This window comes from Pithys albifrons, chromosome 3 (assembly GCF_047495875.1).
Source record: "Pithys albifrons albifrons isolate INPA30051 chromosome 3, PitAlb_v1, whole genome shotgun sequence".
NCBI lineage: Eukaryota > Metazoa > Chordata > Aves > Passeriformes > Thamnophilidae > Pithys > Pithys albifrons.
In genome coordinates, this window is record NC_092460.1 from 19,358,167 (window position 1) to 19,372,446 (window position 14,280).

Sequence of the window (14,280 nt, forward strand, 5' to 3'; positions counted from 1 at the left end):
GAAAGGTCGAGTCCTGGATCATATTATGCAAACATGAAAGGTCTGTTGTCCCACAGGGCTCACAGGCAAAAGCCCTGCTCCAGCAATCACGGCAGACAACATCCGTTCCTCGCTTTTATCTGTTTTAGATGTTTGGGAATAAAGTGTCAATCACCTCTTCCCCAGTCATATGCTAAACCACTAACCTTTTCCTTGCTCCAGCTGTCTTTACGTCCATTCAGGGCTGGTTACCATGCCTGGGCTGCCTGCAGCACTTCCACTCTGGCATTGTCTAGCTGTCAATTATCAGTGGTTTTTAGCAGAAGATTTGGGCTCACCTTAAAATGTACTTGTGTTAAACCTCCCCATGCAGAGCAATAGTGATCCATGTGCCAGGCCAGTGAAACAACCTGTCCCAGTCTGAGGCTCTGGGTAATAAAATCATCGAAGCCCATCCCTGCACAGTGCCTGTGCCACATCCCAGTGCCACCCACACTCACAGCCCCCCTGGGCCATCCCATACCCAGCACTTCAGGATTTACACCTTTGGCCTCTGGATGCTGCTGCTGGAGCCCTGTCAGGAACCGGCCGCTGCCAAAAACGGGGAGGCAACTGAGCTGCTCTGGGCCGTGGCTGGACCGGTGGCCGAGGAGCATGTGAAAGCCCTGAGCGTCCCGGGTTATTTGTCATAATTGGTTCTTTGCTCCTTTTCAGGCAAAAAGGTGGGAAACCACAGCAGGGCCCAACAAGCCCTTGCCCGGCCCCGAGGCCTCGAGCTCAGCATGGCTACGGGCCCAGCGCACCGCGGCAACCCCTGAGCTGTGCGCCGGGGAGCTCCCGGACTGAGGGAAGCCGGAACCATCCCCAGGGCTCTGCAGGCGCCCGCCCAGCCTCTCTGCTCAGGAACGGCGGAAGGCGGGGACGGCGCGGGGGACAGGCCTTCAGCGCCGCTGGGCGCCGCCATCGCGAGCCTCCTCCCCCACTGGGCGCCGCCATCTTGTGCCCTGCCCGTACAGAGCGGGCGCCGCCATCTTGTGCCCTCCCCACGGTGTGGCTGCCATGGCGGGGCTGCTGTGCCGCCTCCTGCTCCTCTGCGTGGCGGCCGCCGGCACCGGCGCCGAGCTGCTGCTGGAGGAGGTGCGACGCTCACTGGACCTCAGCACGCACCTGGCCAAGGTCTCGGCCGAGCTCAGCCTCGCCAACGCGGCGGGCGGCGCGGCCGCCTCCTCCTTCCTGCTGGCGCTGGAGCCCGGGCTGGAGCCGCGCCTGGCCCACCTGGGCGTGCAGGTGAGCGCGGCGAGCGGGGGCCGAGCGGCGCTGCCGGGGCCGCGGTGGGGCCGCGGGCACTGCCGGCCCCGCGCCCGCAGGGACACGTCGGCATTCCCGGATCCCACAGCGCCGCTCCCGGATCCCGCAGCACCCGCATCCCGCGGGGACGCGCAGGGGGCCTGTGGTGGGGTGGGCGGTGATGGGGGCAATGGGGAGGGCGATCAGAGCCGTGCCGGCCCCGCGGGGGTCCCCAGGGGGGCCCAGCCCTCACCCACGGGACAGGCGGACGAGCAGCTCGGCTCTCGTAATCCTGCAAGTATTGTCAGTGTATGTACCTCTGTACACCATATAGAAGTATATCTTGTGGTCTATAGTATGTATAGTATGTCTGCGTACAGAGGTCTGTATTACACCTCTACTGGTCAAGCCACACTCCCATGTCCTGCACGCTCCTCAGACACAAGAAAAATCTCGGCAGCATTTGGCCAACATTCCCATTTGCCCAAGTTATGGTGGCTGTACAGGCTTGGGAACCAGGCTGAGGGGAGCATGAGAATTACCAGAAACTTCCACTATCTGTTTTTGCGTGCTGACCATGCTGCAATTTGTATTCATGAACAACATTCTGAAAAGGGTTGCTTTTTTCTATTATTTTGTTTTCTTAATAAATTAGTTATATATTAAGCTTGTACTTTCTGGGAAGCATCACCCCTAAAAACATGTAAGGACTGTACAAAGTTTGCCCTGGACTTGTTAAGTCTTTTAAACAGCAGCACACTGATCAGTCTGTTGTTTTGGAGCAGGTAAGGAGTGAGGAAGAGGAGGAGAACACCTTGGAAGTGAGAGAGACTAAAGTTAAGGGCAAAAGGTGAGTATCGCCCTCCAAGGTCAATACTTAAGAGTTGTGCATGGGACCTTCACAATTGTCTCCACTGTGAAGCAGAAATACCACCCCAGTTTCACATACCTAGAGATCCTACAGTCTTTTCTTCCTGATAAGGTCCATTCTCTACTCAGGCTTCATCCTGGGGTGTTACAGAGCCAGTGGGCATGGTTCACACAGGCAGCCAAATCCAATTCCTGCAGTTCAGGAGGATCCTCTAGAAGTAACTCCTCTCCTGCTGATGCTCTTTGCTTGGGAGATAACACATGAGGTTGTAGATCTCTGCACTGAACCCAGCACAAACAGTACAAAGCTGCTCCCACAGTCATGCATGGCTGCTGGTGAGGGAAGCACTCTGAGGAAGTGAATCTCTCTCTTAAATGCAGCTTGGCTGCCTTTGTGGGAGCTCAGCTGTGCTTAGTCTCTTGTACTCAGTGCCTTGAGTAATGGCTCTTTTATTAAAGGACACCAGGTGAGAGAAGCATTATAGCTATAGTCATGTTCTTACCCATTGCTCCCTTTTGAGCTCTCAGGCAGTTGGCAGTGGTGATTACAGGGAGTTTAAGTGCTCTGTGGCTGTGTGCCCAGAGTACAGTTCAGTCTGCTGTGTGCACCACTGTGTGCTGGGTACTGTGGCCCAGCATGGGCTGTCATGCACTGCAGGGAGAGAGGATGCTGCCTTTGGCATGAGGATCTGCACTGCCAAGCTTGGAATATTGTGTAGATGCAGCAGGCAGGTGTTTTCTGATCTGTGAGAGGTGAGGGGTGCCTGTAAAGTGGCTCAAAAGCACAATACAGCTGGGTTTCAAGAGGACAGTAGCTCTAGAATTAAGTTGCCAGGCTAGACTGTAGTTTCTGACATGCCTGAATGTGTCATGTGATCCTGCTCTGGGTTCCAGGAATGATACAAAGTCTCATCACTTCTTATCAGCTCAGTCTGTATGGTGCGTCTTTATGGATTTGATGAAGTCTAAATCTGTTCTTGGAGCCTCAATCCGAAACCTTGCTCATTTTCTGGCTATTCCTTAATTTTAGATCCTGTGGGCAAAAAGCTGCGAATAAACAGACTTTGTGGTAACAGGTGCTTAAGATGTTTGTGAGTTGTCTTCTGGACACATGCACAGGCTTCCTTTGATTCAAATCATTCCTGTCACCTGGGGAAGAGGGAAAAAAAGGAAAGCATGCTTTTTAAATGAAGCATGCTCTATAAATGCAGGACCAGGGAGGGGATGTGTCACCATTCATTCTACTTCTAAAATAGGATCAGGTGTTTTTGTGAAGCAGACTGTAACTGTGCCTGGACACAGCTCACCCTGTGCTGCCTCCCCACTCCAGAGTAATCACACCTGCTGGGGCAAGACGTCTGTACATCTCGGAGGAGCAAGTGAAATACTGGCCCAAATCACACGATACATGTGCTCCTTTCCACAGGCAATGTTGCAGGGGGTGGATCTGAATGCTCTCTCAGGGGAGATCTCGCATGACTTACCTGTTGTTCTCCCTTCCAGTGGAAAATTCTTCTCTGTGAAGCTGCCATCTCCTTTGGCACCAGGAGCCAAGATCCGTGTCTCTGTTGAAATGGTTTTCACGCATGTGCTGCAGCCCTACCCCACCCACATCACCCAAAGTGAGAAGCAGTTTGTGGTCTTTGAAGGAAATCACTATTTCTACTCGCCATACTTCACCAAGACCCAAACAACTCGGGTCAAACTGGCCTCTAGGAACGTGGAGAGTTACACCAAGCTGGGAAACCCTTCCCGCACTGAGGACATGATTGAATACGGTCCCTTCAAGGACATTCCTCCATACAGCCAGGTGTGTCTGAGCAAAGGGGTTGTGACTCTGCAGAGAGCATCTTCCAAACATGGAAGATGTGTCTTAGAGGCTGGAGAGTGGGAAGTAGAGGCTTTTGTGTAAGAATCGTGGGTCAAGCCTGAGTTAGATCATATGCAGGCCATGAACCTGTGCTCCAGCAAGGTGCTCCTAGTACAGACTGGATTGCTGAGTGCTGCTTGGTGTCCACAGAGAAAACCAGGCTGGTTTCTAAATGGCTCTGGCAGGGGTGTGTCTGCAGTGGGGAGCACTGCATCTCTAGCTCCCCTCACCTTTATGACACAGCCAGATGTGTGGGTTGTAACCTGTGAGTACCCTCCAGGTATTCAGTGTGAACTGGGCTGGATGGCTCAGACCTTCCTGTGTAGTCAAGATTCACCTGTGCAGCATCTGCTAAGGAGAGTTCTCTACAGCACATGGAGTAGCTAATTGTGAGGGGATTTGCTCCTTACTTCAGGTCTAATAGTTTATCTTTTATTTTTATCCTTGTTAGGACACTCTAAAGGTGCACTATGAAAATAACAGTCCATTCCTGACCATCACCAGCATGACACGAGTCATCGAGGTGTCCCACTGGGGCAACATTGCGGTTGAAGAGACAGTTGATTTAAAGCACACAGGAGCAGTGCTGAAAGGGCCTTTCTCCAGATACGACTACCAGAGGCAGCCAGACAGTGGGATCTCTTCTGTCAAGTCTTTTAAGGTTGGCATTTTTGCACCTGTGTTTTTTTTATAACTGGCTTCCCCCTTTCTTACTTCCCCAGAGAAAAAACACACAGTTATCTTTTGCCTTTTCTTTGGTAACCATATCCCAGTAATAAGGGAATATTAAAACTCTGATCTGTTTTTTGAGGAGGCTCATGCTAGGTAGGAGTAGCTTTTGGAGCCAGCATTAGGAGGTTGTATGTTTTATTGCATCTCTTGGCCACAGACTGCACATACCAGGGCATGTACTGTTTCTCCACACTCTCACCCCTCCAGTCACAGGGACCCTCTAAACCACTTACCCTTGTACTCACAGCTCTGCTTTTGGTTTTCCAGTGTGCAAGGGCCATTCATTCTGTTCCCACTTACTTATTTTCAGAGTTGCCTTCTCTGCCATAGCCTCAACATGTTGAACAATATTAATTGGAAACTTACCCATTCATTCCTTGCTCACAAAGCTCTCAACAAGAATTAAAGCTGCGGCTCTGCTACCCAGATGTGAAAAGTACTGTGTTTTCATCTGAACCAAAACCTTTCTCTATGCTTGAAGCCCTCAGGATTGATTGTTGTAATTCTCTAAGGTGGTGCAGCCAAACAGAAATCTCATTTTGCTGAGTGTAAAGCCAGCAAGCCCAGTGAGCTTGGGCAGTGGGCTGGAGTGAAAAGGGAATTGCTGTCCTGGTGGGCATGATGAGATCCCTTGCTGACTGGGATGTTTGAAACTGGCCTGGAGAAAGCTCATTCATTTGGAGGCCAAGTGATTTTACTGCTGGCAGCCACTTCTGTGATTGCTTATAATAGCACAGTTTTACCACTCAGTGCAACTGAATGGCCATTTTGTCATGTCTCACATGGAAACACAATTTCTCAGTGCTTAACAGCCATTACTGTTTCTGCCAATTTTCCTGGAAATAACTCCTATCTGGCTGTTGCTTCTCTCCATACAGACCATTCTCCCAGCTGCTGCTCAGGATGTCTATTACAGAGATGAAATTGGGAACATCTCCACCAGCCACCTCCTTGTCCTGGATGACTCTGTGGAGATGGAGATCCGTCCCCGATTCCCGCTTTTTGGGGGCTGGAAAACCCATTACATCATTGGCTATAACCTGCCAAGCTATGAATACCTCTACAATCTTGGTGAGTGGAAAGAGGAGGAGGATAGGAGACCTTCTCCTCTGTGTTTAAATGTGGTTTCTATAGAAAAAAGAATTGAAAGCTGCAGTACACTGCACCTTAGCAACAACAGTTGCTAGCTATTATTTCTAAAATATGCAAATCCAGCCTTTTTGTGCTTTCTTCAGGTTTTTGTAGACATATGGTTAAAATATACTTGAGTGAGCTAGTGCCCCCTGCTGCACAGTTAATCCATCTGAATTCTGCTCCTGCCTCTGTTGGGAGCTGAACTTCGAGGCCGTCTCGTTCTCTGAGGAGCTGTAACCACTCTCTGTTGTGCACTCTTAGGTGATCAGTACGCCCTGAAGATGAGGTTTGTTGACCACGTGTTTGATGAGCAAGTTACAGACTCTCTGACTGTCAAGATTGTCCTGCCAGAAGGTGCCAAGTAAGTGTCATTACTCCTGGCTTGTTACTGCAGACAGTGCTGGCAATTCTCCATCCTACTCTAATGACCTGAGGACAGTGAATCGAAGCCATGACTGTGGATGTGCAGAAGACCTTGGAACACAGCTTTGCTTCCTTTTAGAACCTTGCTGAAACTGCATAACTGACCTTGTGTTAGATGCGATAGTTGGCCAGACAAGTCCTAGGTTACATCATCTCAAACAGTGTAGAGTCATACAGAACTGTCTGGTTTTATCCACAGGAATATCCATGTGGACAGCCCCTATGAAATCAATCGTGCTTCAGACGAGCTGCACTACACGTATCTGGACACTTTTGGACGCCCTGTTATTGTGGCACACAAGAGCAACCTAGTGGAGCAGCACATCCAGGACATCGTGGTGAGTGTTGTGCCCTCTCTGAATTCAGCAGGATGGTCACCCATAATAGATCCCAGAAATAAACCCCTGCTGGACTGCATGGCTGGCTCTGCTGCTGCCTCCGGAGGGGTTATGTCCTGTAGTAACATTGGTCACTGCTCAGTGTTTGGAACTTCTCTTGTAGGTTCACTACACCTTCAACAAAATCCTGATGCTGCAGGAGCCTCTGTTGGTGGTTGGAGCCTTTTACATCTTGTTCTTCACTGTGATTGTCTATGTGAGGCTGGACTTCTCCATCACTAAGGTCTGTATGAGGAAGAGCCCTGTGGGAGCATTAGTGGCTGCGTCAACTGGTGGGTGGAGATTTTTCATACAAGTAAATCTCACTGAATGTTCCCACCAATGGCATGTTTTTACTAGATGCTTAAATGGAGCCCTGTTCTTATGAAACCTGAGCATTGGTACTCGTGCAGAGTTTGAACTGGTGTCTTAAGGCTAACCAGAGTTTTTCCTTCTGGATGAAAAGGAATCCCCCCAAGAAGCAGGGATGTCTGCAATTCTCCTGCAGTGTTTGCACTGTTTGTTATGCTTTTGTTGGGCTGGGCCGAGTGCTGAACTTGTGCCATTCACTTAATTACTGTCAATTGATTTAATTGCAAAGAGAAGAGTTTCTGTAACAGTCCTGTGGCAGATTGCAGGCATGGCTTGATGCAGGTCAAAGATACGACTGCTTTGATCTTCCCTCCTGTTCTCTTCCAGGATCCAGCTGCTGAAGCTCGGATGAAGGTTGCCTGCATCACAGAGCAGGTGCTTACTCTGGTGAACAAGAGGCTTGGGCTGTACCGTCACTTTGATGAAGCAGTGAATAAATATAAGCAGTCAAGGGACATCTCCACCCTGAACAGTGGCAAAAAGTCTTTGGAGATGGAACACAAGGCCCTAACAAACGAAATAGCCTCTCTGCAGTCTAAACTGAAGACAGAAGGCTCTGACTTATGTGATAAAGTAAGAAATTCAAATTAATTTTGTAAGCTCTCCTATTGCATCTGTTGAGTATTATACATGAGTTTTAATTTGGGGTTTGGTTTCTGCAGCCAGCTTGAGGTTTTTTCCATCTGAAAATGGCTTGATCCCTGTGAGGGGATCCCTGTGTTATTTTTGCAGTAATTGCAGTTATGCTGTCCTGTAAGTGTTGCTGGTAAACATCCGCTTGTGCTTTTTCCTGAGAAGTCCTTGAACCAGCTGCATGACTACACATGAGTGCTTTTGTAACACAATCCTGGTGCTTCTCATCCAGCTCATGGCAGTGACACTCAGGCAGAAATGGAAACTATCAACATGGTATCATCTCTGATTTTACTACTGACACCAGTCAAACCAAAATCTCCCTCTATTTTCTTGCACATTTGAATTTGGTGCTGACACAGTTTTGGTAACATGATCCTCCTCAGGGTGTTTCACTGAACCATATTGAAAGCTATGGCACAGTGAGCACACACCCACTATCCTTTCTATCCTTCACTATATTTCAACACTTACCTGGAACAGCCACTTAAACCAAACCCCAACTGAGCGACACTTCAGTCTCTAAGGTGCATTTAATCAACAGCCACCTCAGATAATCTGTTACTAACTCAAAGAGTAACTTTGCCATGGCAGACCTGCCACTCACACACCATGAGTGTTAACTGTAGGGACACATCTTCCAGCTGTCAAAGTTGTGATTCAGCTTGAAGCCTTTAAAATCTGTCACTGAATGCTCTTAATAGTCTCCTAGGTCCTCTGAACGCCTTTTTCTCCACTGCTTAGTTATGTTTTGATAGCTCCTCATAATGTGATGCCAGGGAGAGGTGATGGCTCAGGAGGCAATATTCCAGGATTGGAGATGTTTCCACTTAGCCCTGACTTCATCTTTTGCTCCATCTTTTACCACTTCTTCTACTCCAACTCTGCTGCAGGGATGATTTTTGTCTCTAATACTGATTTTGTTTCTCACCTTTTAAGGTAAGTGAGATTCAAAAACTCGACGGGCAAGTGAAGGAGCTTGTCCTGAAGTCCTCGGTGGAGGCCGAGCGGCTGGTGGCAGGCAAGCTCAAGAAGGACACGTACATCGAGAATGAGAAGATGCATTCCAACAAGCGCCAGGACCTGGTCACCAAAATTGACAACATCCTTGATGCACTGTAGTTCTGTTTTAGTGCTTTAGTGACCATGTGGAGGTGAGAGGTATTAAGGGAGATGTGAGTGGACACACTTTGAGCCAAAACTCCTTCCCGGCAGAATTAGGGGAAAAGTTGATGTGGAATGTCTGAAAGTATGTTTTGTTTTTAGATTTTTCTATAAAGCCTGTGTGCTCAGCAGCACGTGCTGTGCAAGGGACCATACCATCATGCTGTTTGCCTGGGTAACAGGGTTTCTTTACCAGAGGTGAGACTCAGCCAGGTTACGAAATAGTCTCCTGCTTTTGGTTTTCCCTGTATAGATGTGCCCTGAGTAAATGCGCACAAACAGCAAGTCTGAGCACAGACATGCTCATGGCAAACCTGAATGTTGAATCTCTGGAAAGAATAAAAGATACCTTTGTTCTACTTTGAAATAAAACTGCCACTGCCTCGCCTTTATGTGTTGTGCTGGGTGTGGGGAGGCAGAAGGGCTGGGTGGCCCCTCCTGCCTTTGGCCAGGCAGTGCAGCTCCCTGTGGAGCAGAGTTCAGCCCTGAACTCTCTCAGCTCTGTGCCTTGAGGTCAGAGCGCTGCCACCGTACAAGGCCCTGGCCCAGGCAGGGGCAAAAGCCAAGACCTTGTTTCCTAGGGATGTGCATGCACCTACACCCTTACAGGGACAAAAACACACAACAGAACCCTCCTGCCAGCCTCTCACAGTGTGCCTCATGCTTTCCTGCTGCATGCAACAAAAGTCTCTTCATTCCTTGTGCTGCCCAAGTAGGCCCTTGCTCCAACCTTGTTGCTTTGGGGGATGCATGCAATTCCCTGCTAATGTCAGTCTTACAAGGTATTTTTATTCTGTGCCTCTCTGCCTTGGTGCACTGCCAAACATCCCAGAGCTGCCTGCAGGGACAGCAATATGAATCTTTCTTACTGCCCTTGCCTGGCTTAGTTGTTTACCAAAGTGGTTAGAGATCCTCATTCAGAAGAAGGGGCTGTGTGTTCCTCTGCCTGCTCTGAGCTGTGGGTGGAGGCAGCTGCCAGTGGGTGGTGTGTGTGAAGGGCAGGGGTGCTGAGTGGTGTGCAGCCCTCTCTGGGCACTTGCAGCCTCCTGTGAGAAGCACACTTGGCAGAAGGGCTGAAGGCTGCCTACAAAATGGACAAGCACAGGACTGCCCCACAGAGCAGTGGCTCACGAGGTTACTACTGCCAAATGTGGCTGTGCTGGGGAGTGGAGGTGTGCCACAGTACCTGCACTGGCACCGTGTGGGTCCTGAGGCAAACACAGTCCCTGTAGCCCACTGCTGCCTGCAAACACTGTGCCTGAACATCCACAAGCAGCTGGACACTTTCCAGCCCTTTGCCAAGCAACCTGTGCTGCCTGTCCCTGTGTTGGACCTGCATAGCCCAGGTCTGTCACAGACACAGTCTCTGCTCTCTTATCTGGGGGAGAAGTTGTACTTATCCTCTCTTGGGTTAAGTACAGAGGATGCAGTAGGAAAGCCCTCTGCCCTGGGCCACACAGCTTCCAAGGTGGTTTGTTAGGAGTATTTTGGAGTAGGCCTGAGCCCAGGTGTCCATCACATTGTCACCAGGTGCCAGCTCCCTCCCATGCCCACAAACCTCACCCTTCAGCAAAGTGAGCAAGCCTAAATCCTGCCTCTCTGCTCCCTGTGCAGGTCCTGTTGGAAGCCCTAAAACCAGAGTGCCGCCTGACCAGCGTGTGGATAACCAACCAACAGCTAAAATCAAGTAAATCATTGCTAACCAATTGAGCCAGAACGCACGTACAGTACTTGGAGGGTACCAGGAGCATCCAAAGCCAGATGGGGACTGCCTGTTGCACCCAGGCAAAGCAGGCAGGTCAGGGAAAGAGAAGGATCAAACCAGTGATCCCAAAGACGCCCTTAACTTTCCATTCCCCCTGGCCAAGGAAAGGCAGTGCCACCCTTTCTTCCCCCATCCCTCTTCTGCCTGACTGCACAGGCAGCTAACACTCCTGAGGGTACAGTGGACCTTGTGCCCATTACAAAGCCCTGTGGGGTTCATAGTGTGTCTGGATCTTTCCCTTCATACCCCAATGGGATCTGATCAATCACACACCTCAGCCCTCAGCTGCTGGCCAGCTTCAGATCCTGCTTGCTAATGGAAACCACATCTGCAAAGACAGCAGCTATAAACAGGCAGGATGAACACAGGCAGCCCCAGCTGAAAAAGCCTCCGGTCCCCAAGGAGAGCTGCCTCAATTCCAGAGGCTGGGAATAAAACAGCTGCTGCAGAGTGACCCTTTTCTCCTCTCCACACAGCTCCATTCTGCCACCCTCCTGGGGAGACACATTCTGCCTCCAGTGCTGCTCCTTCTGGGCCACCTTATGCACAGGGAAGGGGGAATTTGGAATGAGTGGCCCAGGGATGGCTCTGCTGTGGGGCTCAGTGCAGGTCCTTGGGCTGGGAGGGAGACCCCTGCAGAGACAGGCTCCAGGTCCTATGGGTTTTTCAACTGGGTTATGAAGTATCATGGAGACATGTGCTGTGACATTCCCCAGGGTGAGTTGTATCCCCCAGAGTGGTCCCCAACTTTTTTACCGTCTCCCCTGTGTCAGCAACCCCTAGAACTGTTGGGTAACCACAGCAAGGAGGTGTCTCACACCCCAAAGCACACAGCCTCTGTGCAGAGCCCCTGTGAGGGGGCAGCCTGTGACAACAGCCTACAGCAGCACATACAGCAGGGAACCTTTCAACAAACACACAGCAGCATAGTGACCTAGAAATCTGAGCAATTTCTGGATTCCTGCAAATTTACACCTGAGAATAAATGAGAAAAGGAGGAGGAAAAACCACAGCACCTACCAGGAGATTCAGGAGCTCAGTGTCTGCAGGAGCACGGGAAAGAGGCAGAGCAACAACACCTGATGGCTGCAGATGGGTCAATTAGAGCTGTGGCTGTTTGCCAGATGTCAAGGGAGCAGTCTCCAAATCGTGGTGTGGGGGAAAATGGTGAGGGTCCCTGGGCCGGGAGAGCAGTCGGATGTCCATGTCCTGGTGTCTTCCCCCTCACCTCTGAGGACTCAAGGGGATCTAACCTCAAAATCTTATGGTTGGGTTTTACAAACTGTAAATATATCCAGAGAAGCTTCCAAATGATCTCCCTGCTCAGGCCCAGGAGCTGCACTTTGCCAGATGTGTGTCCCAAGGTGCCTGCTAAGGACAGACTTCCTAGGAAGGAAGGAGCTGCCACAGAGCAGCCTGAATGAGTCCCATCAGCAGAGCCATCAGCAAGCTCAGTCTGTCATCCACTTGGGTCAGGCTGTGCTTGCTTTATTCCTGCAGCTACTGCATCCTCCTGCCAGTGTCACCATGCTGGCTTCTGCCACCAGGGCTGCCCCTCCAGCAGGTCTCTGGCCAAGACTGGCCTTGCTGACACCATTTTTGTCTGGCTTCGGAATCTCCCTGAAGTCCACTTGCTGCTTTACAAGGATATCCCTTATTTATTCCAGGCTTGGCAGCTCATCAAGCAGGAAGAACCAGAGTCAGCAGGTTCCCAAAGCATCACAGCCAACACTGGGCAGGGATGTAGGCACTGCCACCAGGAAAGCAGGCATGAGTGCTTCTCTTCTTTTCAGCCATGCTCGTGGCCATCTAACCTGAGACCTGTGGGCAGAGGAAATCCCAAACTGATGGAGAGGACAACCTCTATCTTTCTGTTGCCTCCAAAAATAGCCAGGCTTTCAAGAGAGAGTTGGGAGCTGCTGCTCTTCACAGAAGCTTTTCTGGGCTAGAAAGTTCACTTGTGATCATGCTCAAAAAACTAGCCTGGGGAGACTGTGAGGAGTTGTAAGGCATCTGCTATAGGAATTGCAGAGCAGCAGAAGGAAAAGGAAGGCTCAAATATAGGAGCACTTGAGACCCTCCAGCAGATTAACATCTCATGGGTAATTAAAGATGAGCCCTGCTGGGAATTCATTATTAGTTTTATTCCTGTGGAACCAAAAGGTTGGAAGGACTGAAATCTGCCTCCACAGCAAAAGGAACAAAATGAAGTGAGAAGGAAAAAAAAACATACATAGAAGAAGGAAGAGGAAACCACACAAATGCAAGATTTGCCGGTGAAAGCGAGCAGCCATGATTTCAGGTCCCCAGCTCAGCGCAGCCACCTGCCTCGCACAGGGTGGCATCTGCTCCCTCCCTGCCTCCCTGCTGCCCCTCTGCCTCCTCATACCTCCCCTTCTCACCAGGCTGCTACCTGCACCCAGAGCTTCTCCTGGGGGTCCCAGGCAACCAGAGAACAACTTCTCCCTCTTTGACTTCTCACTTACAGTCCTCCAAGGGAAACTACAAAACTGAAGACCAGCCCAGGAGGTCCAACACATCCTCCAGTGGGTGCTCGAATTCAGGGGCTGGAATGAAAATCGGGTTTTATATTAGGTGTGTGGAACTCCCACCCACACCCTCCAGCCCTAGCCAGCCCCTCATCCATCCTCCAGGGGTGGGGACAGCCCAGTAACACTTCTGTGCTATCAACCCTGTTCCCTCTCTCCATGCTGACACCTCCTCTCTGCTCCACAGAGAGCAAGCACCTTTTTATTTAATCTATTTTTTCATTCAGTGAAAGTAAATCACAGGCCTAACTTGGGGCAAATTCTGCAGGTCTGTGGTCAGCTCTGAGGGTGCCACATCTCTGTACACCCTGAGAAAGCACATCCAAAAGCACACCTGGTTTAGCAACATCTCTTCCAGCTGACTGGACCCTGCCACTTTACCAGGAAGCAGAGCTGGAGCACATGCTGAGTGCCATGCAAGCAGCCATGCTTTAATAATTCCTGCTGAGTTACAGCCTCGAGAAGCACACACCCACATGCTCACCAGTGCACACTCTGCACCAGCACAGGGGTTTTTGGCAAGCTCTCAAGTTAAACAGCATCCATGGTCTGTCCCCTTCATCCATCTGTCCATAGACCATCCCTGCAGTGGGGCACACTACCTTGGGTACCCCAGCCCCATGGCAGACTTGGCTGACACTTCCCATGTGCTCTTTTCACCACGTTTCTCCTTCCATCACCATTACTGCTGCCTGGATCCCAGTCTACCCAGTCTGATGGCTGCTCAGCACCATCTCATGGCTGTGGACCAGTGGCCACCCAGGGAGTACCTGGATAGTCTGGGTGCAGGATGGGGCCACGTCCCAGAGGAGGGTCGTGTCCCACCAGACAGCAGCACTGGGATGAGGACAATGTCCCAGTGGGCAGCAGCGCCCAGAGGGATGGAAGAAAGTCCCCAAGGTGCCAGTGGGGCCCATGGGTCCTGTGGTGCCATGGTGGCACCTCACAGCCACCACCACCACTAGAGGCCGACAGTGCCAGGGAGGTGGCACTGCCAGTGCTGAACACCCCTGCCCACCCTGGCCCCTGCTCACCACTGGCCACGCCGCTTGGGGGACCCATTGTCACGCCAGCACATGGGCCAGCCCTGGCCAAGAATGGCGGTGAGCATCATTCTTTCTTTTT

General features: G+C 50.8%; 1 protein-coding gene across 1 annotated transcript; it reads left to right on the forward strand.

Moving 5' to 3' along the window:
- The first annotated feature begins 987 nt into the window (after positions 1–987).
- RPN1 (ribophorin I) lies at positions 988–9,228 on the forward strand. Its single transcript, XM_071550874.1, has 10 exons — positions 988–1,266; positions 2,052–2,116; positions 3,640–3,946; positions 4,458–4,667; positions 5,617–5,809; positions 6,134–6,233; positions 6,495–6,633; positions 6,797–6,916; positions 7,372–7,617; positions 8,617–9,228. The coding sequence occupies exons 1-10, from the start codon at positions 1,039–1,041 to the stop codon at positions 8,797–8,799; spliced, it is 1,791 nt and encodes a 596-aa protein (XP_071406975.1). The 5' UTR covers positions 988–1,038; the 3' UTR covers positions 8,800–9,228.
- The last annotated feature ends 5,052 nt before the right edge of the window (positions 9,229–14,280 follow it).

What these genes read in the sequence shown, in the direction of transcription:
- RPN1 (XM_071550874.1), top strand. Translation starts at nt 1,039, where the DNA reads ATGGCGGGGCTGCTGTGCCGCCTCCTGCTCCTCTGCGTGGCGGCCGCC. An exon ending in ACATTCCTCCATACAGCCAG is followed by an intron (nt 3,947 to 4,457) that starts GTGTGTCTGAGC and finishes TATCCTTGTTAG; the next exon opens with GACACTCTAAAGGTGCACTA. An exon ending in GTCCTGCCAGAAGGTGCCAA is followed by an intron (nt 6,234 to 6,494) that starts GTAAGTGTCATT and finishes TTTTATCCACAG; the next exon opens with GAATATCCATGTGGACAGCC.